This window comes from Hippocampus guttulatus, chromosome 16 (assembly GCF_054856545.1).
Source record: "Hippocampus guttulatus isolate MCC_2025c chromosome 16, RoL_Hgut_1.0, whole genome shotgun sequence".
NCBI lineage: Eukaryota > Metazoa > Chordata > Actinopteri > Syngnathiformes > Syngnathidae > Hippocampus > Hippocampus guttulatus.
The window spans coordinates 5,763,103-5,780,277 of NC_141276.1; the positions used below are offsets into that span (position 1 = coordinate 5,763,103).

A 17,175-nucleotide genomic window follows, 5' to 3' on the forward strand; every position below is an offset into this window, starting at 1 on the left:
CGGCCAGGTGCCAAATAAACCAAAGCCCACCTCGATGTCCCGCTGAAAGTCAAAGAGATCGATCCGCTGCCAGTTGCTTCCATCCAGAGCCAGAACATTCCAGGACTGAGGGCATACGCGGACGGTTGTCATTGAACACAAATCTAGAAACTAGAATTACGATCGTGCGCGCACTCACTCACCCGTGAGACCTGAGCACAGCGACACAGCGTCACCACATCCAGGAAGGAGAAGATTCTGCAAGATAGGCAAGGACAGTTAGGTCCCCGACAGGATCACATCGGTAGTACGTTTCTCTGCTCAGGAAAAACACAAGACCTATCAAGTGTATTGCAATGAAATGCTTCATTCGGAGCAGCGTTTGCAAGTGGAGCAAGTGGGTGGGTATGAGGTGGGCAAGCGGTGACAGAAGGTTCAGCGTTAAGTGATGAGTCTTGTGGTGTGGAACAAGAAAACAATAGTAAAATTTTATGTTTATGTTGTTACTCAGTGCATATTGTTTCTATATTAAAAAGACTGCCGGGTCCCTGAGAACCACAATGGATCCCAGTGGGCCTCCTCCAGTTATTTACGATACCGGAGAAACGAACTAACTAACTAAATAAATAAAGGGCCACACTTTTTGCTGTTATTTTATCACGTGCACTTTAGTTAGCCGCTCATACTTTTCATTCGCGATGTGGATCAAATTGGCACAACAAATCAGGTTTTTCATCCTCCCCCTACTGAAGGTCACATTGCAGCCGAACAACTTCACGGACTGCTAACGTCACAATAGGATGCTGTGAGCCAGTGAAGAGTGTAATAGTTTGCAGGCATTGAAGCACGTATGGGCGAGCGAGACCGAGGTTTGAGTTACGGACTTCATTTTGCTAAGAGGCTTATCCCCCCCCCCCCCCCCCACTCGAGTCTGAAAACAATTTGAATGTTGTATAACCTAAAGGCGTCGCGTTTTAATGAAGCATCCAGGGAGCGGTTGAGGATAAGGAGAAATGTGCATCCTGCTGTTCGGTTAATGTCATCGCCAGAGGGCATTTATGCGTTCTGTGTTTGCTTTTGTTCGAGGACGGAGAAAGCCAATTGTGTCTTTTGAGTATGATATCCAGATCTTTCTGGTCTCTCGTGAGTTCAAGGGGATACATGAAGGAAAATTAACTTTTGAATTGCTTGCATACAAATAGTGAAGTGTCTGAAGTGCCTGCCCGCTCATCAAGTTTAAGATGAGTCATTTTTTTTATTCCTTCATATTCTGGGCTAGTAGTAGCCACACGCCTCGTCGCAAACCAAACACCACCCACGGTTGCCGAGGTAATGAAAAGGCCCACAGTAGGCGGGCAGGATGCGCAGAGGCTCATTTGCATGAGACAGGACCGCCCCCTCAAAACACACTTACAGTAGTTCAGCAAGGACATAGAAGGGTGTAAAGCGTGCTTTGATTTTTGATCATTGGGGTATTTTGAGTTATTTGTCTACGTGTGCCTTGCGACTGGCAAGCAACCCGTTCAGGGTTTACCCCGCCTGTACCTGGGAGAGGCTCCAGCGTGCATGTGACCCTTGTGAGGATAAGCGCATATAAATCAGGATGTATTGTATTGCATAATGGATGGGGTGTTTTGGCAAAAGTGTGTCACAAACATATTAACATACCTGAGTACGGTTTTAAAATTGTGAAGAATATGCATTCCGTCTGTGTTATCTGCTTCAAAATTAAAAAGAAAAAAAACCCCAAACACGTCACTCACCGCAGCAACAGCTCTTTGGGTAGCTTCTTATTGATGACAGCCTCGTCGCTGTTTGTGAACATCTGCAAGGTGCGCCACACAGTTAACGTCAACAAAAGACTGCGAAAATTCACTGAAGAGTAAATGACGATACTGTACAGCTACAATGTCACTAAGAGGACAAGAGCGCTGAACAGGTGATAAAAGAAACAAAAAAGAAGAAAAAAACATCAGGAAAGCACTTTGGATGGTTGATAACCTGTTATCCTTTGAATGCACTTTTTTTTTTAACGCTCATGATCTTTCTTAGAGCATTGAATCGGTGGCAGGGTTGTCTTAAAGCTAAAGTGTCTCAATCTGGTTTATTTGTTGTTATTGATTTTCTTTTAATGGGGAAAAAAGAGGACATATGTGTGGTCATAAGTCTGCCCCTCTCATTAGGGATGGGTTTTCAATTTATGGGATGAATGGTTGAGTATACACACCGACACTCAGGGTGATGAAGCGTGCATGGATGAGAGGCGAAAGATCTTTAAAACACAACAGGCTACTTGCGATCAATGCTCTGATAATAAAATGACCTGGATGATTGAGAATATTGAAAGGCATCGTTTAATCGTATCCTGTAGAAAAGAGTATTAAGACCCCAAAACAGTTGTCGGACCAAAGCGGAAACGAACTTTGTCAACAAAGCGAGGAAACCCTATATTGCCTCTGTGAAATTACAAGATGCTACCCCTCGGACAGTAAAACAAACAAACAAACAAACGGCTGTGATGTGATGATTTTTAATAAATACACATTAAAGATCACACTGCTATTAATCTGGTTGTGTAAAAAGAGTGGTTGAAAATGCATGAGGGTCTAGGTCAGAGCCAGCCAATGTCCATTTTGAAAGGACACGTATATTACAGGATACTGTACTGTATAGATACAAACTTACACAATACCAACTGCTTGGATATTTTTGGTATTTAGATTTAGGGCAAATTGACTCTGACAGCTCGGCTTGTGCTCCCTGGCCAAATAATCCACAACTCTTTCCACGGTTGACGTGTAGACATTGACCCCCCTCCCCCCACCCGCTCCTTTGTAATCCAACATAAAATGAACCCGACGCTGCTTGAATGTGAGTGTTATGCTTTCTCTGGCAGGCCAACTGAGGTCACTAAATGAAGCGGACTAAAAAAGCCGCCAGAGCCGTAACCTCAAGCAAGCCATCGACGCTTTGCTGTAGAACCTTATAAAGCAACACCACGAAGACATTAAACCGATCTTAAACAGATTTGGAAAATGTATGCTTCATGCTCACCTTGTGTGCTATAGTGGGAAAGTGTGACATAGCCCATTCAAGTTTGTATTGCAACAATAGCATTTGACATGACAACCAAACACGCCCAGCCATCACATTCAAACTAAAGAAAATGCCAAACTAAAACCATTTGTGTGAACAGCAGTAGATTTAAAAGACCATTTTAAGTTATAAACTATTGTTCAATTAGTACTTAAACACGTCATGTAAACAAGCACTGCGCTGTATACATTTCTATAAAACATATGTTAACAGTTTCAATCAACAATAATAAATCCGCTATTTGTACAGGTGTTACAAAACTGCAATAGCTTTATGTTCAAATAAACAAGCACCGATTTTACTCTCAAGGCAGGTTAATTTGTGAATAAATTGGGGCGACACTGTCGTTATTTCAGCACGTACTTTTTGTGATAATGTTGTTTCTAAATGTTTGTTTCTAAATATGTAAAGGTTTGGAAACAGTGATCTGGTAAGACGGTAAGTACTGTATTGGATCGGGGAAAAAGCACAAACCGGAAATCCGCTTTCTAAAACACACACAACTTATTTTACTTTGAAGGAAGACAAGGACCTTTTTCTGTTTTAGCCTGCTGTCTGTAGCTAGCTTGCTTTAGCCCGCAGCTGTTTTGTCCAGGCTGGAGGATAACGGCCTGCATCTGTTGCACGCATTGATTTATTCAAACAAATACACAATAAGAAAATAAATCCAACGCTCACTTGAGGGCTGAACGCAAGGCTGACGTTGCCGCAGTTTTAGGGAAAAGGTTTTTGTCCGAATATCGACAACAAACACATCTAACGCAAGTAGACAATCAAGTTTACTTTTTCTACAACCGCAAGGGCTCTACTGACTTTACACAACCAGCGAGTGTGCTCTTTGTGGTTAAATAAATGCCATCGTTGATGAGGTACATGGCCTGCGGTCGGCTGTCAATCTGGACTGGAGCTATTACACCAAACCCATGATCCTGCAGCACAAAACCCCTGCTAAAAAAGTCCAGTACATGTTACACACCCCAATACGAACTTAAATTGTGAACTAAAAACGGCTACGTCAATAGGAACTATGATTTTCCGGGCAGCTGTTGCTGTACATGTAGCTTGGCAGTGTTTTGTTTTGATGGCGCAAAGAGAAAGGAAATCCAGGGACCTTTAACGCACCACACGACGACAACAACACGAGCCGACATTTATACCGCTTTGTATCCTCTTCGTCGATTTGACAAGCCAGCCAAGGCCTTGTTGTTGTTAGCACAAAGCACTGCAGCTAATCCCAAACGGTGCTTGAGCCGCGTCAATGTCGCCGTTGATTATTATTTTCGTCCACGAATGTAATCATGGTGGTCCGAAGCGAGGTCCTGTGACGTGATGCAACGGCGTGTCAAAGGTTTGACGGGGCCCAGGTGAACTCACCTCAAAGCGGCTCCGTGAGACGCCGTTCACCTCCTTCCCCATGTCGGACGCCGCCGCTTGCCGACTCGGTGGCTTCGGGTGCGGGCGCAGTCGGAATGCAGCAGACGGGGACGCTCTTCCTGTCGATTCCCATCCACGGCTATCATGCTACCGTCCTCCCCGGAGAGGGTAGCTGGCTTTTAGACGCCACGGACTGGGCCTACAAACACGAGATTCTTGCTCGGCATAAATAAAAATAAAGCGCTGTGTGCACGGGCAGTAGCCAGCATAGGCCCTTATTGGCTTTGGTTCGCCCTCCCTCTCTCCTTTTCTCACTCGCTCCCTCCCATCCACGCACACGACCGCCTTACACATTTATCGCGCATAACTACAAATAAAGGAATCTAAAGTGGACGTCCACACAGAATATTATTCATCAAATCGTATCATTGCTTTAATTACACGACATCAACCCACCAGTGCACGACTCAAATATTTAAAATGAGTGCCAAATCACCCTTTTCCACGATGACATACATTATCAAAGGCCGCATTTGTTTTCTACTGACACACACGTCGCATTCATGCTTGCTCACTTGATTATAATAAATGTATTTGCCATCAAGCGTTCTTTTGAACTTTTGTTATTGGCATGAGAAATACCACTTCCTTGTTTGTATTAGGCCGCGCCCTATTGTGAGGAGAGAGCCAATCAGCATCAAAATTGTCAAACGCGTCCGTGGTCCTTTACACTGCTGATTTGTATTTTATTTTATTTTCAGGTAAATTCTTTTGACATCGTTTGCTTATTCAACTTATTCAACACGCTTTCTGAGTTTTATGTTGTTTTCGACTATGCTTTCAAATTTGATTCCATAATTCATTAAAACGTCTATCCTACAGAGTCGTCAGAAGATGACGTTCACTTCACATATACACAACAACAATAGCGCTCCATACAAGTTAAAGCACTACATACAGGTTCCATAATGTAAAATTAGGGCCTTGGCATAGTTTTTCACGATCACAAACATTGACAGTGGAATTGTTAGTTCTGATGTCTCATACATCCGAAATGACACACAATGCTTGCTGGATTGATTCCAACAGCTTTCTTTCCCACGATCGTTGTTTGGAAATTTTGTTATTGCCGTGGGAGCACGGATTTATATATGAACTATATCCACCCACCCCTTATCTGAACCGCTTTAACTTCACATATGATATGAATAATTAATTGTGTGCCCGCGCGTGGGCGACATCATACATCGTTCTAGCATAGCCAATCAACATTCATTCGTCATACTCTTAGATTTTTCTCTTAGTAACGTGTTTGATTTACGAATGACGTCTTTCAACGGTTGCATACTTGCTGACTTGAGTCAAACTATTATTCGAATCCCCCCAAACGTTATTTGGAACATTTTTCATTGCAGTGCGAGTCGTCACTTTCTCGTTTCTCCCTAGACCACGCCCACCGTGACAGTTTCCGCTCGTCATTTTAGCGTCACTTGTGCTTTTCAATTATTCCTCCTGGATTAAAAACTCTTCGATTTTGGATTATTATCGGCATTCCTAGCTATCTTAATTGAAATATTTTATGACACACATTTATGAGGATTAATGGTAGTAGTTTTTTAAGTTGTGTTTTTTTTTCAATAGAACGTTAATAAAATAAAAAAGAAACGGATCCATAAATAGCACATGTACCTTAATTACAGTTTCTGCGTTTTATTTTATGTTTGATTCCACATCCAAAATTGGCCATCTCAAACTGTCACTCCTCCAGAAAAGTAGGCGGGTTGTTAAAGATGATTGGCTCTCGCTGGTATACGTATTTGATTGACACAACATCAAGTTCCGGTGCAATCCTTCGTGTGCAGAAGTTGCTGGTCACAGGAGCCACAATGGCGTTTGTAGTCTCCTGCGGCTAGGGCTGTGGATGTTATTAAATCCATTAGCATCGCCCTAAATACAGGCCTGGTTGATTTCCAGAGCCATCGATAGTAAACTGGAACATCTATTGCACACGAAAAAACGATGATTTCGTATCAATATTGAATTTAAAGGGGGATAAAGCTTACATTAAAGGGAATATGTAAACAGCACCAACCGGGTCAAGTTTTCATTTTGTTCGAGAGATGAGCGTCTTTTAAAGTGAAGACATTTGCTAATTTGTGAACGCTAAAACCGTAATTCTGTGGAATAAAATCATCTTTTCCCTAACTTGGCACCGGACAAGGACAGCTTTGACAAAGGAGACTTTTTTTTTTCTTTTTCCACGGCTCACCTCGCTAGCTGGCCCAGCGTTAGCTAGCTGTGCTAGCTAAGTTGAGACGGAAAGACGACAGCACAATGCTCCAACATTTGGTAGGAAAACTTCATTTACGGACTCGCAAGTGAATATTGTGTTTCCCCGGAGAACAGCAGTGGGATATTCCTCTACTTTGTCGAGTTTGGACGACACTACTAGTGGAATGAATCGACATTGACCGAGGAGGCCGACTGGACGATAGCGGCCTACTGTGTTGATTTTCGTTTATTCTTGTTTGCTTAGGAACACTTGAGAATTTGTACTTGAATCGGCGGTTAATGAGTTGCTTCGACCGCCAAGGCCTAGCCGCGGGAGAGGTGGTACCGACGCCGGCTTGAGGGATGCCTGGTTCGGACCGACACCATGGGACCAAGAGGAAGCCGGAATCAATCATCGGCGGCTTGGCTCACGCCGCCTTCCAAACAGCTGCGGGAGACATGACCAGCAAAGACGGCAAGTTGCACTGCAAATCTTTGATGGCCTCGTCAAAGCGTAGGCGACATAAGTCGGCTAAAGTTCGGGAATCGCCGGTGGTACCGCCGACGATTCCCGAATATATATCCCTGAGCCGCACGGCGCCTCCTAGCGTCCTGATGAAGCCCCTGGTGGAGTATGACGATATTAGCTCAGACTCTGACACCTTCTTGGACCCACCGAGCACCAGATTGCCTGAGAGGGTTGTGGTAATGGAGCGCCTCGAGCCATCACCCGAATTCATCAGGGAAGAGCCCATCCGCGAGAGTAAGAGCCACAGACACTCCCGGAAAAAGTCCAAGGACCCCAACAAAGTTCGAGACCCTGGTAATGGGGCACGGGGCTACAAGAAAAAGAGCAGCAAGGACCGTGACAAAAGCGCTTCCGGCGTGGGCAAGGATAAATTGCTGTCATCTGGACCATCCAAGCGTCACATCCAGCAGGAGCTTGACTTTAAAAGAGGAGATCCCATGTTCTCCCAGATGCACACCATGGTTAGCATTGGTAGTACCTCTGCGTCTTCATCACGTAGCAAGGAAAGCGGCCGCTCTGGCAAATCACGTAAGGACAAACAGCAGAGGCGAGAGGCGCGGCTCGAAGGCGCTCACACCGACTCTCAGAAGGTACGCGGAGAAAGGAGCCACCGCAAGTCCTCCAAGAGCAACAAGTCCAGCCCCAAAGGCAAGGCAAGTCGAGGTAGCCCTCGCAGGAAAGCTGCCACTGCTGCCTTGTCACCCAGTCCCAGGAGGGGAGAGAGCCCACTTGGTGCCCCAATGTTGGACGACAGCTACTCGAGGCGCAAGGCCACCCAGCAGTGCCCGAGTCCCTACGGGGACATGAGCCGGCGCAGCAGGCAGAGATCGGACAGCCCCTACGGCAGCAGGCACAGGTCGTCCAGCTTTGAGCGGGACAGCAGTCCCTACTCTAGAAGGCGCTCCATCAGTCCCTACGCTGCACGACGCTCTTCCAGCACCAGCCCCAGCCCCGCGTCTCGGTAAGCATGTCTCCAGTTCTTATAGCTAGCACAGTTTTCTTTCTGTGAGGGCAGCCATAGTGCTTATCCTCATTAGTGCAGCAGGTGAGCTTGATCTGAAAAGGGTTTTGTAATTCCATGTAGATGCCACAAGATGTCGGTAAAGCACATACAACAGGGAGGATCATAAAACATCAACACATGACTCTCACATGCGCACTGCGCACACTGTTCTTATCACGAATAATGTTCCATTTGTGCCCTTTTATCTTGAGTTTTAAGGGCACGTAATGCTGTTTAAAACATTTGAGTAATTTTGACCCCTCTATTTGGAGAACTACTTGGAATTTAGGCCTGGTCTATTGTACTCGTGGTTTATTTTTGAACTAAAACTTGTCAGCCAATGTGAGAAAGGGTTCTTCAAATTGCGGACAAAAAAAAAGATTAACTTCAGAAATGATGAAGTTACACTGTTTTACTCTATTTTTCACGGTGTGGTTATTTTTTTGAAAATTTTCTGTGGGCAATATCACTCCGAAATGTTCCCCCCAAGAACATTTTTTCCCCCGGAGACATAAAAACTCAAATATGTGCTCTAATTAGTATGAAGTGGCCATTCCAACCAGACATCTCGAATGTCGTTTTCAGGAAATTCTGTCACCTTGCTAATAAATTAATACTTGTTGAATTTGAAAACTCAGATTTTGCATTTGAAGTATTACCGCCTGTTACAGTCGCTCTTCATAAGCACACGTGGCATACCTACAAAGCCACAGTACTCAGTTACTAAAAGAGCTGTGACAAGGTAAAAGTAGTCAGGCTCCCTGACTGCTTGTACCAACAACGCGATGGGGAGGCATTGTGTCACTTTGCATTGTTGACTCAAAAAAAAGAAAGAAACAAACCGCTTACTTAAACAGACTTTTTAAAATTGCAACAAAAAAAAAAAAATTCAGCCGAATTGAAGCATGGCTGTTTCTAAATATGCAAGTGCTCAGCAACTCCCCGAATATGTGTCAGTGTGACTTCGACCCCAGCCACTTGTGAAACTGCTTTCTTCCTTTGATAAAGTTTCCAAACTTTCCTTTTAGACGCTCTGGCCGTTCCAGAAGTCGATCGCCTGTGTTCTTCTCCCCTCATCGCTCTTCGTCCCGTTCCCGCAGCAAGCGGCATGGCCCCCCAGCAGGGGTCTTGGTTGCCGGCTCCTACAGCAGCCGGCCTGCCAGCCGCTCACCTCCTGCCACTCGCCTGCCGCTCAACTCCAGCCTGGGCGCCGAGCTCAGCCGCAGGAAGAAGGAGCGCCAGGCTGCTGAGGCGGCGGCGGCTCGTGCCTGCGGTAGCGGCGCCGCATCCCCCGCCACACAGAAACCCATAGCCCCCTCAGCCTCTTCTTCCTCCTCCTCACGACCTAAAGCGGAGGAGCCGGAGGAAAAAGACTCCGGAGAAAAGGAATCTCAGTCACTGCCTTCGGTCCAGTCACCACAGGAAGCACCAATGTTGGAAGAACCAGTGGGTGACCCTTTACCTTCGGCTTCTACCACCTTCTCTCCAGCTGCTCCCCCTGAACCATCACCCACCGAGGCTCCCGGTTTAACCTCCTCAACTCCACCGCCTCCACCACCACCCAAGCCCCAGCAGGCTGACGCTAAGGTTCTGCCTCCGGCGCCCTCCGCCCCGGCCAAATCGCCCGCTCCCGTCCCCGCGCGGAGTCCCGCCCGACAGACACCGCTCCACAAGACTTCCACTTTGCCGCCCCTGCCTTTGCCCCCTTTGTTGCTGGGAAACTCTCAGCACAGGTGAGGACCACACAGGCCTGCAATTTCTTATCAATTAGCTTCTTACCTAATTTAAAAAAAATAAATCATTGAGCCTTAATTATCCGTAATGATCGATCATCCTTTAAAATTGTGTTTAACATTTTAAAAATTTCATTGTAGTCTGGTAGACAAGAGCCAGTTTCTAGTCATTTTTGTTGAATTCTACAGGTTAGGTTGGTGTGAATAAATGTTGCTACCTGAAGTCATCTAAGCGGTCATCTTTTGGCCAGAAATGTTGGAGAAAATTGCCGTCGACTATAAGGCCTGACAGCAGTAATACATATTATTGTGTTGTAATGTTTCATTGGTTGTTGTTATGAATATGGCTGCAAGTTCCTTTTGTGCTTGGACAAAACGATTCTTTTCTCTTTCCTTGTTCAGCCCAAAGAAGTCCACTTATCAGCGAGGATCCAGAAAGGAGAAGGAAACTCGCAGCCGGCCGTCAATCATCGACCTCCCGCTGCCGCCCACCCTGCCTGGCGGTGACTCTTCACCCCTCCATTTGGCCTCCCATCAGGGATTGTCGCTCACCCTGCCCGCCCTTAAAAAGAGACCAAAGTGAGTTTCTTTCATGAGATATGGTTGCAAAGTCTTTTCTGTTTCACATTGTTTTATCAAAAAAGTGCAATTTTTGTGCCAAATTGTGGTCAATTTCTGCTTGATTATATTAACACTGTGAATTTTGTTGCATATTAGGTTGAGACGCCAGAATTCTCTCAAACCACTTTTTGTTTTTGTAAATGCCCGCAGGATTTGTTGCCCTCGCTACGGCGAGCGCAAACACACCAAGAGCGACTGGGGCAAGCGATGCGTCGATAAGTTTGACATCATCGGCATCATCGGAGAGGGCACCTACGGCCAGGTGTACAAGGCCAAGGACAAAGACACGGGTAAGACCGTCGTCGTCGTCGTCCATGATATGCACAGAGCCGTAATTGGCACACATGCTTGTCGCCAGGCGAGCTGGTGGCCCTGAAGAAAGTCCGCCTGGATAACGAGAAGGAGGGCTTTCCCATCACGGCCATCCGGGAGATCAAGATCTTGCGGCAGCTCAAACACTGCAGTGTCGTCAATATGAAGGAGATCGTCACCGACAAGCAGGATGCTCTTGACTTTAAAAAGGACAAAGGTAAGTGGCTAAAAAACGCTGTGTCACTTGCCTTTTTGAAGTTTTTGGCTGAAATATTTAGAGGTTGCTGCCAGAAATAAGACCGGTTCGCTGAGTGTTTCGGTATCAAGAGGTCAGGATCAATGAATGAGTCTGTGAACTGGAGTGAACAGTGGACTTTCAGTCGGGTGGATTTAAAGTGCATTGGCTCAAATGAAACAGGTTAGATATGCACCATGTTAGCATAAATTACATTTTTAAAAATTAGTTAAATGGAGATGATCATGAACCAACAACAACTTTTTGTGACAAGCTGTGATCTGGACTCTTTGAATATCGGTTGGCTCTCCAAAGTTAGAATGTTTTTTCTTGATGTTAACTGCGCAAATGTCTTAATTTTGCAACTTCCACAGCAAGGAGTATACAGCTATTTATATTGAAGCTACCTCCTCCTGTAGTCTTCAGTAAGCATAGGGAGAACATGCAAATTTCACAGAGAAAAGATCACAGTTGAGATTTGTTAAAAATCTTTGTTTATTTTTTTCAATTTGTACAAAATTAGGAGCGTTTTACCTGGTCTTTGAGTACATGGACCACGACCTCATGGGTCTGCTCGAGTCGGGCATGGTCCAGTTCTCCCATGAGCACATCCGCAGCTTCATGCGCCAGCTGATGGAGGGTCTGGACTACTGCCACAAGAACAATTTCTTGCACCGCGACATCAAGTGCTCCAACATACTGCTCAACAACAGGTACAACTCACACAAGAAGCTGCTGCAGTGCAGAAATATTTTGTCGCCTATTTCCAATATGAGATGTGCTCTTGTGTTTCTTCTAGAGGGCAGATTAAACTGGCTGACTTTGGTTTGGCTCGCCTTTATAATTCAGAAGAGAGGTAATCAAAAATCATCAAGCTTCCTCATGACCATAGCGGCTTCCCTTTTCAGTACCATCGACTCGCCACTAGATGCCACTGTTACTCTTTTTGACACTTTCTGTATTTCCAGTCGGCCTTACACGAACAAAGTCATCACACTGTGGTATCGCCCGCCTGAGCTGCTGCTGGGCGAGGAGAGGTATTCTCCGGCCATCGATGTGTGGAGTTGTGGGTGAGTGTAAAGTCTACAAAAAAAAACATTTCCATGGGAGCTCTTATCTTTTTGCGTAGTCTATATTACATTTTGACGATATTTTTTGACTAACTCTGCCTGTTGCGGCTCAGGTGCATTCTAGGAGAGCTGTTCACCAAGAAGCCCATCTTTCAAGCCAATCAGGAGCTGCTGCAGCTGGAACTCATCAGGTAGGTCATATTGAGGCTTCCGCTAGTGCAGAGAAACGGGCAACTAGCTTGCAATAATATTGGAGGTTGCGATCTCTCATCAGTTTTAGGCCTTAAATGGAATCCACTAAGTTTGAATTTTTCGAGAACTTCTGTTTGTTTGGTAACTTTTGTCTTTGTGTGCGTGTGTCTGTGTGTGCGCCCGCATGTGCCTTTCAGTCGGCTGTGTGGCTCCCCCTGTCCTGCAGCCTGGCCTGATGTCATCAAGCTGCCCCTGTTCAACACCATGAAGCCCAAGAAGCAGTACAGACGGCGACTGCGAGAGGAATTTGCTTTGTACGTCCTTGTCGAAAGTTGCGCCGAATACGATTCGTCATGTATCGCACGGCTGGAAGACGCCTCCCTGTCTTTTACAGCTTGCCCACCTCTGCCCTTGACCTGCTGGACCGAATGCTGACCCTGGACCCTTCACGCCGGTGCACTTCAGAAGGGGCACTCAACAGCGACTTCCTGTGTGATGTGGACCCCAACAACATGCCGCCACCAGAGTCAGTAGACTTTAACTCTTACCTTTCAGTCGAGTGCTTCGCATCTGTAATGGTCGCCTTTTTTCCCCCCGCCCTCTCTTTAGTCTTCCTCATCATCAAGACTGCCACGAGCTATGGAGCAAGAAGCGGCGGCGTGCGCGTCAGAGCGGGCTGCCCGAGGACGTCCCCAAAGCACCCCGGAAGGACATTTCAAGCACCTCGAGCGGAGATAACAGTCGTCCACAAACCAGTCCAGCTGGAGCACCGGCCCCCCCGCCGCCGCCGCCGCCGCCTCCTCCTCCTCCTCCTCCTGCGCAGGGGAAGCCACCCTCGGCTGCGGCTCAGGACAACGATTTGTCAGGTAAATACTTCCCATAGGAAATTGTGTTCAATAGACATAGTTTTACATTGTAAAACATTGTTCAGCGTGTAGAAAATTTTGTGTTGATGGAAACTGCTTTTTTTTTTTCCTTCCACTTTTGGATGAGAAATAACCCAGACCTAATGTTCCTGTGTTGATTGTTCGTCTCCTAATGTGGGTCCAGCATTGGGAGCTGCCGCCGAGCAACTGAACCAGACAGAAATGACCCTGCTGCTCAACCTCCTCCAAGGCCAGACGGACCTCTCCCTTCAGCAGGTCTCCCAACTCCTTAACCAGTCCAACGCAGAGACGCTCAGCCAGTCGTTGTCGGCGCTCAGCGAGGCCTCCGACCATCACCAGGGTGGTGCGTCGGCCTCAGAGCCGCCCGAGTTGTCCCCGGCCTCCGGGGATGCGGCGCAACTCCCAGAGGAGCAGGCTAACCTGCTGGCGCTCATCCTGGGCCACATCATGAAGCCGCAAAGCGAGGAGCAGGCCGACGAGAGCAGCAATGGCGTCCAGTCGGGGGAGGCTCTAACGCGCGCTGCGTCTACTTCCACGACTGAGCGCAAGGGCAAGTCTGGCTTTAGTCTGTAGGAGGTGACACGGGCAGATGTCGTCACTGGGAACTTCAGTAGGACAAGGAAAAGTATTGTTACTTTCGATTTCTATCAACAGAATTAGCACACAGTAATCCCCCGCTATTTGTGGGGATAGGGACCGAGCCCTGCTTTGAACGGCATTGCCACTTCACGGACGTAATGGCCAAGAGAAAAGACCATGTTTAACAACAAAAATTACATTCCCAGGCAGGAAACAACATCCAATCACCCGCCACTGGGGGCCTTACCACTACAGTGCGTATGCAGTCAAACCTCGTATCTTCAAACCTTTCACTTTTCAGGAACCTGTAAATACGGCACCTTTGATATATATGAGAGAGGAAGGGGGTAGAGAGATGGGGGGGGGGAGAAGAGAGAGAAAATGTTTTATTTTTTTTATCAACATAAAGGTAATCGATAATCAGTCAAACGACTCTCGGAATTGCGTAGTATTTACTGTTGTGAAGCTGAAATTCAGAGCACTCGGATAAAATTTAAATTATAAAAAGGTATAAAAGTATCCAAACGCTTTGATTATCAGAAATAATTAAGCATTAATTTGATAATTGATTAGTTGTTTAGTCATTACACTGTGTGGGTGTGTAGTTCAAGCCCGTTTTCTCATGTTTGTTGTTCAATTAAATATCAAGTACAACTTTGTCAAATGTGCTGTTATGTTGCACATACAGCACAGATGAAATTTCTTCCCTCTCACAACAAGAGGAGCCGCTGCGGGTGCCCGCGCAAAATATGCAGTTCAGTATAACTGGAGATACAGTAACTTTTTCTCCAAAAAGAGCACCAGGGTTTGCTGTTTTTCCGTTCAGCTGAGCAGAGTAATTGGTTCGCGATTGTTCACTTGTGTCGCTCAGTGTACGACAGGCAGCCCTTCGTGGTCAAGTGTAAAAACCGGCTCAAAGGTTTTTCAGTGAATCAGTGGATAGCTTACATTAACAAAAAAATAAAAAAAAGAACCCCCTGCTCGATAACTTTGTGAAGGTTGACCCACGATGCTGCGGGGGATTACTGTACTGTGTGTTCTGATGAAATTATTGGCATAATTATTTTTAATTGGGCAAATGATTTAGTCCCCTTTTTTTACGCCCTGAAATTTAAAAATTTTCGACCCCATATGTATATAACAAAAAGTGTCCTCATGTTACCGGGGTGACGGTTTGCTGCACTTGGGATATAGCTGGCTGGTGTACACAATAAACGCACCACAAAGTCAAGTGTCATTCATTTGTAGAAAGTAAAAAAAAAAAAAAAGTCCACATTTTTTTCCATCCTCGTCCCTCACCTTTTTCCAATTTTCCTTGTTTCTTCACACTCATTGGTTCTGTATCACATTTCCCCACCGCCCAACACCTTTCAGCAGCAGGAATCTTCAGACTGTCATGTCCGCCTTTTTACACGCTCATAAGTTATCAACTGGAAATAAATGTTTTCAATCTTTAGACCTTACATGCATGTGCTTCTTTTTACTTTTACCCACACACCATTTGTACTTTTTTTGTTTTTTTTTTTCTTCAACAAGAATGAACGTGGTTAGCCATAAATGAGAGGCCGATTACTTTTAATACAGACAGCAGTAACCCTTTTATTTGGTCTTCAGGGTGCTGTTGCAATTGTGGTCACCCTGTCCATGTCCAATCCCTGTTTCTCACCCATTCCCCACTCTTGCTGCTTTAAAAGCTTTTTTTAATGACAAATTCATGCAAATATTTTCACAAAGGTGCTCACTTTAAAAACATACTTCTCTTTTCCACTAACATGATTATAGAAAGACATTTCAAGCTAACAAGTTGTAATGCATGTTGTAATCCATTTGAATGGATCCCTCTTGTGGTCAAGGTAGGAACTACAGCATGTGCCCTCGTATCCTAGGGGGGAAAAAATGAGTGATGGCTGACGTTTGTTGTCCTTTTCAGATGTGTCCAAAAGGAACCCGTTAAGCACCTGCCCTGCGCTCCCACGTGGCGACCAGCGTCCACCCTCTCCTCCGGGACTGCCCCCTGCTCCCAGCTCCCCCTGCCTGAGCCAGGACATCAGCACATCAGAAATGGCAGCGGCTCTCCTCCAGCTCATCTCGGACGTGGGGGCCTCTTCGGATGCAGAGGGTATGTCACCCAACACGGAGGGCTCAGATAAGGCTCCGCCGCCCGCAACGGAGGCCCCGACCACTCTTAGTGATTCTTCTAACGCAGCACAGTTCCTCAAGGATCAGGACCTCCGGTTTTCCCATGGAACTACCCACTGATCCCCTACTTGAGCTCACCCAGGTCCTGGAGCACTACCCACCAGTTCCTTAACTGAGAGAAAACACACGTGAAATGAATGTTAAAATCATCTGGGAGAAAGGGACTGCTGATATCATACGATGGAAGTGTTTTGGTTCTGCTCGGTTCCTTGATTTATTTTTAAAAATTATTGTTATGCAGGTTTTGCATTTGTCTGCCACTGGAAATGGGGCAAAGTTCTTCGGCAAAGACGCTTTGCTTAGCTCCCTCATCTTCCGCCTGAATGCTGAATGGTGCTGACTGCAAGGCTGGATGCTTTTTTTGTTTAGTTTTTTTCTGATGCTGCTCTGTACTTGCCATCAATTAAAAAAAAACAGTAAAATCGGTTTTGTGAGAAACCTTATTAAGATTGCACATCGCGCTCATCCTCTGCTCTTTAAAACACAAAAGTCGCTCAGTAACAAGCATTCCTGCTTGGTGAAGTATGTTTAGTCATATAAAACAAACTTTAAGTGCTTTTCCTGGAGGACATCAAGAAGCTGCTCTTTGCCTCCCTGTGTGTGTGTGCAAAAACATTTTTTCTTTTTTTTTTGTGCAGTTATTTTCTAAATAAAGAAAATAATACGTTTGAAGAAAATTGTTCTAATAATGGTCCACGGTTCTCTTCAAATGAGTACGTTTCATGTGTCTAAGGGGAAAGAAAATATTTTGTAATATATGTTTTGTTTGAGTTTATTAAAGGAAGTCATGCGAACAGTTGGTGTCTAGTGTTTGTAATACAAATATATGTTCTTTAAAACCTTTTGATTTAAATTTGTATATTCTGCACTTTGTCTCCGCAAGTTGGTGTAACCCAAGCCAACAAACCTCCAGAATAACAATCCTTTTTTTTTTTAAAGTTGAATTTATAAAATATGTGAAAGTAGTCAACTACTCTGCACTGCTTTACTGTGTATCTTATAAATTAAGAAAATTAACATGTACTTGATGGTGGCCACGCGAGTGTGGGGACTAATCAGCTTCCATCAGGAAGTAAAACCGGAAACTCGGGGCGT

At 45.5% G+C, this 17,175-nt stretch overlaps 2 protein-coding genes across 2 annotated transcripts in view; one reads left to right on the top strand and one right to left on the bottom strand.

The window, feature by feature from the left end:
* fbxl20 (F-box and leucine-rich repeat protein 20) overlaps positions 1 to 5,015 on the bottom strand; it is a 13,408-nt gene extending 8,393 nt beyond the window's left edge. The window contains exons 1-4 of the mRNA XM_086132680.1: positions 4,450 to 5,015; positions 1,743 to 1,804; positions 183 to 237; positions 31 to 105 (exon numbers count right to left, since the gene is read on the bottom strand). Of these exons, the coding sequence (XP_085988806.1) occupies positions 31 to 105; positions 183 to 237; positions 1,743 to 1,804; positions 4,450 to 4,491 (234 nt within the window). The 5' untranslated portion in view covers positions 4,492 to 5,015. The remainder of the gene's footprint in view (positions 1 to 30; positions 106 to 182; positions 238 to 1,742; positions 1,805 to 4,449) is intronic.
* A 1,233-nt stretch (positions 5,016 to 6,248) lies between these two features.
* cdk12 (cyclin dependent kinase 12) lies at positions 6,249 to 16,874 on the top strand. The gene is made up of 15 exons (XM_086132749.1): positions 6,249 to 6,798; positions 6,986 to 8,210; positions 9,281 to 9,985; positions 10,388 to 10,564; positions 10,757 to 10,896; positions 10,965 to 11,135; positions 11,677 to 11,866; positions 11,953 to 12,009; positions 12,122 to 12,223; positions 12,337 to 12,414; positions 12,613 to 12,729; positions 12,810 to 12,941; positions 13,025 to 13,281; positions 13,466 to 13,852; positions 15,812 to 16,874. Exons 2-15 carry the CDS (start codon positions 7,084 to 7,086, stop codon positions 16,138 to 16,140), a joined length of 3,969 nt encoding a protein of 1,322 aa, XP_085988875.1. The 5' UTR covers positions 6,249 to 6,798; positions 6,986 to 7,083; the 3' UTR covers positions 16,141 to 16,874.
* Positions 16,875 to 17,175: the final 301 nt, after the last annotated feature.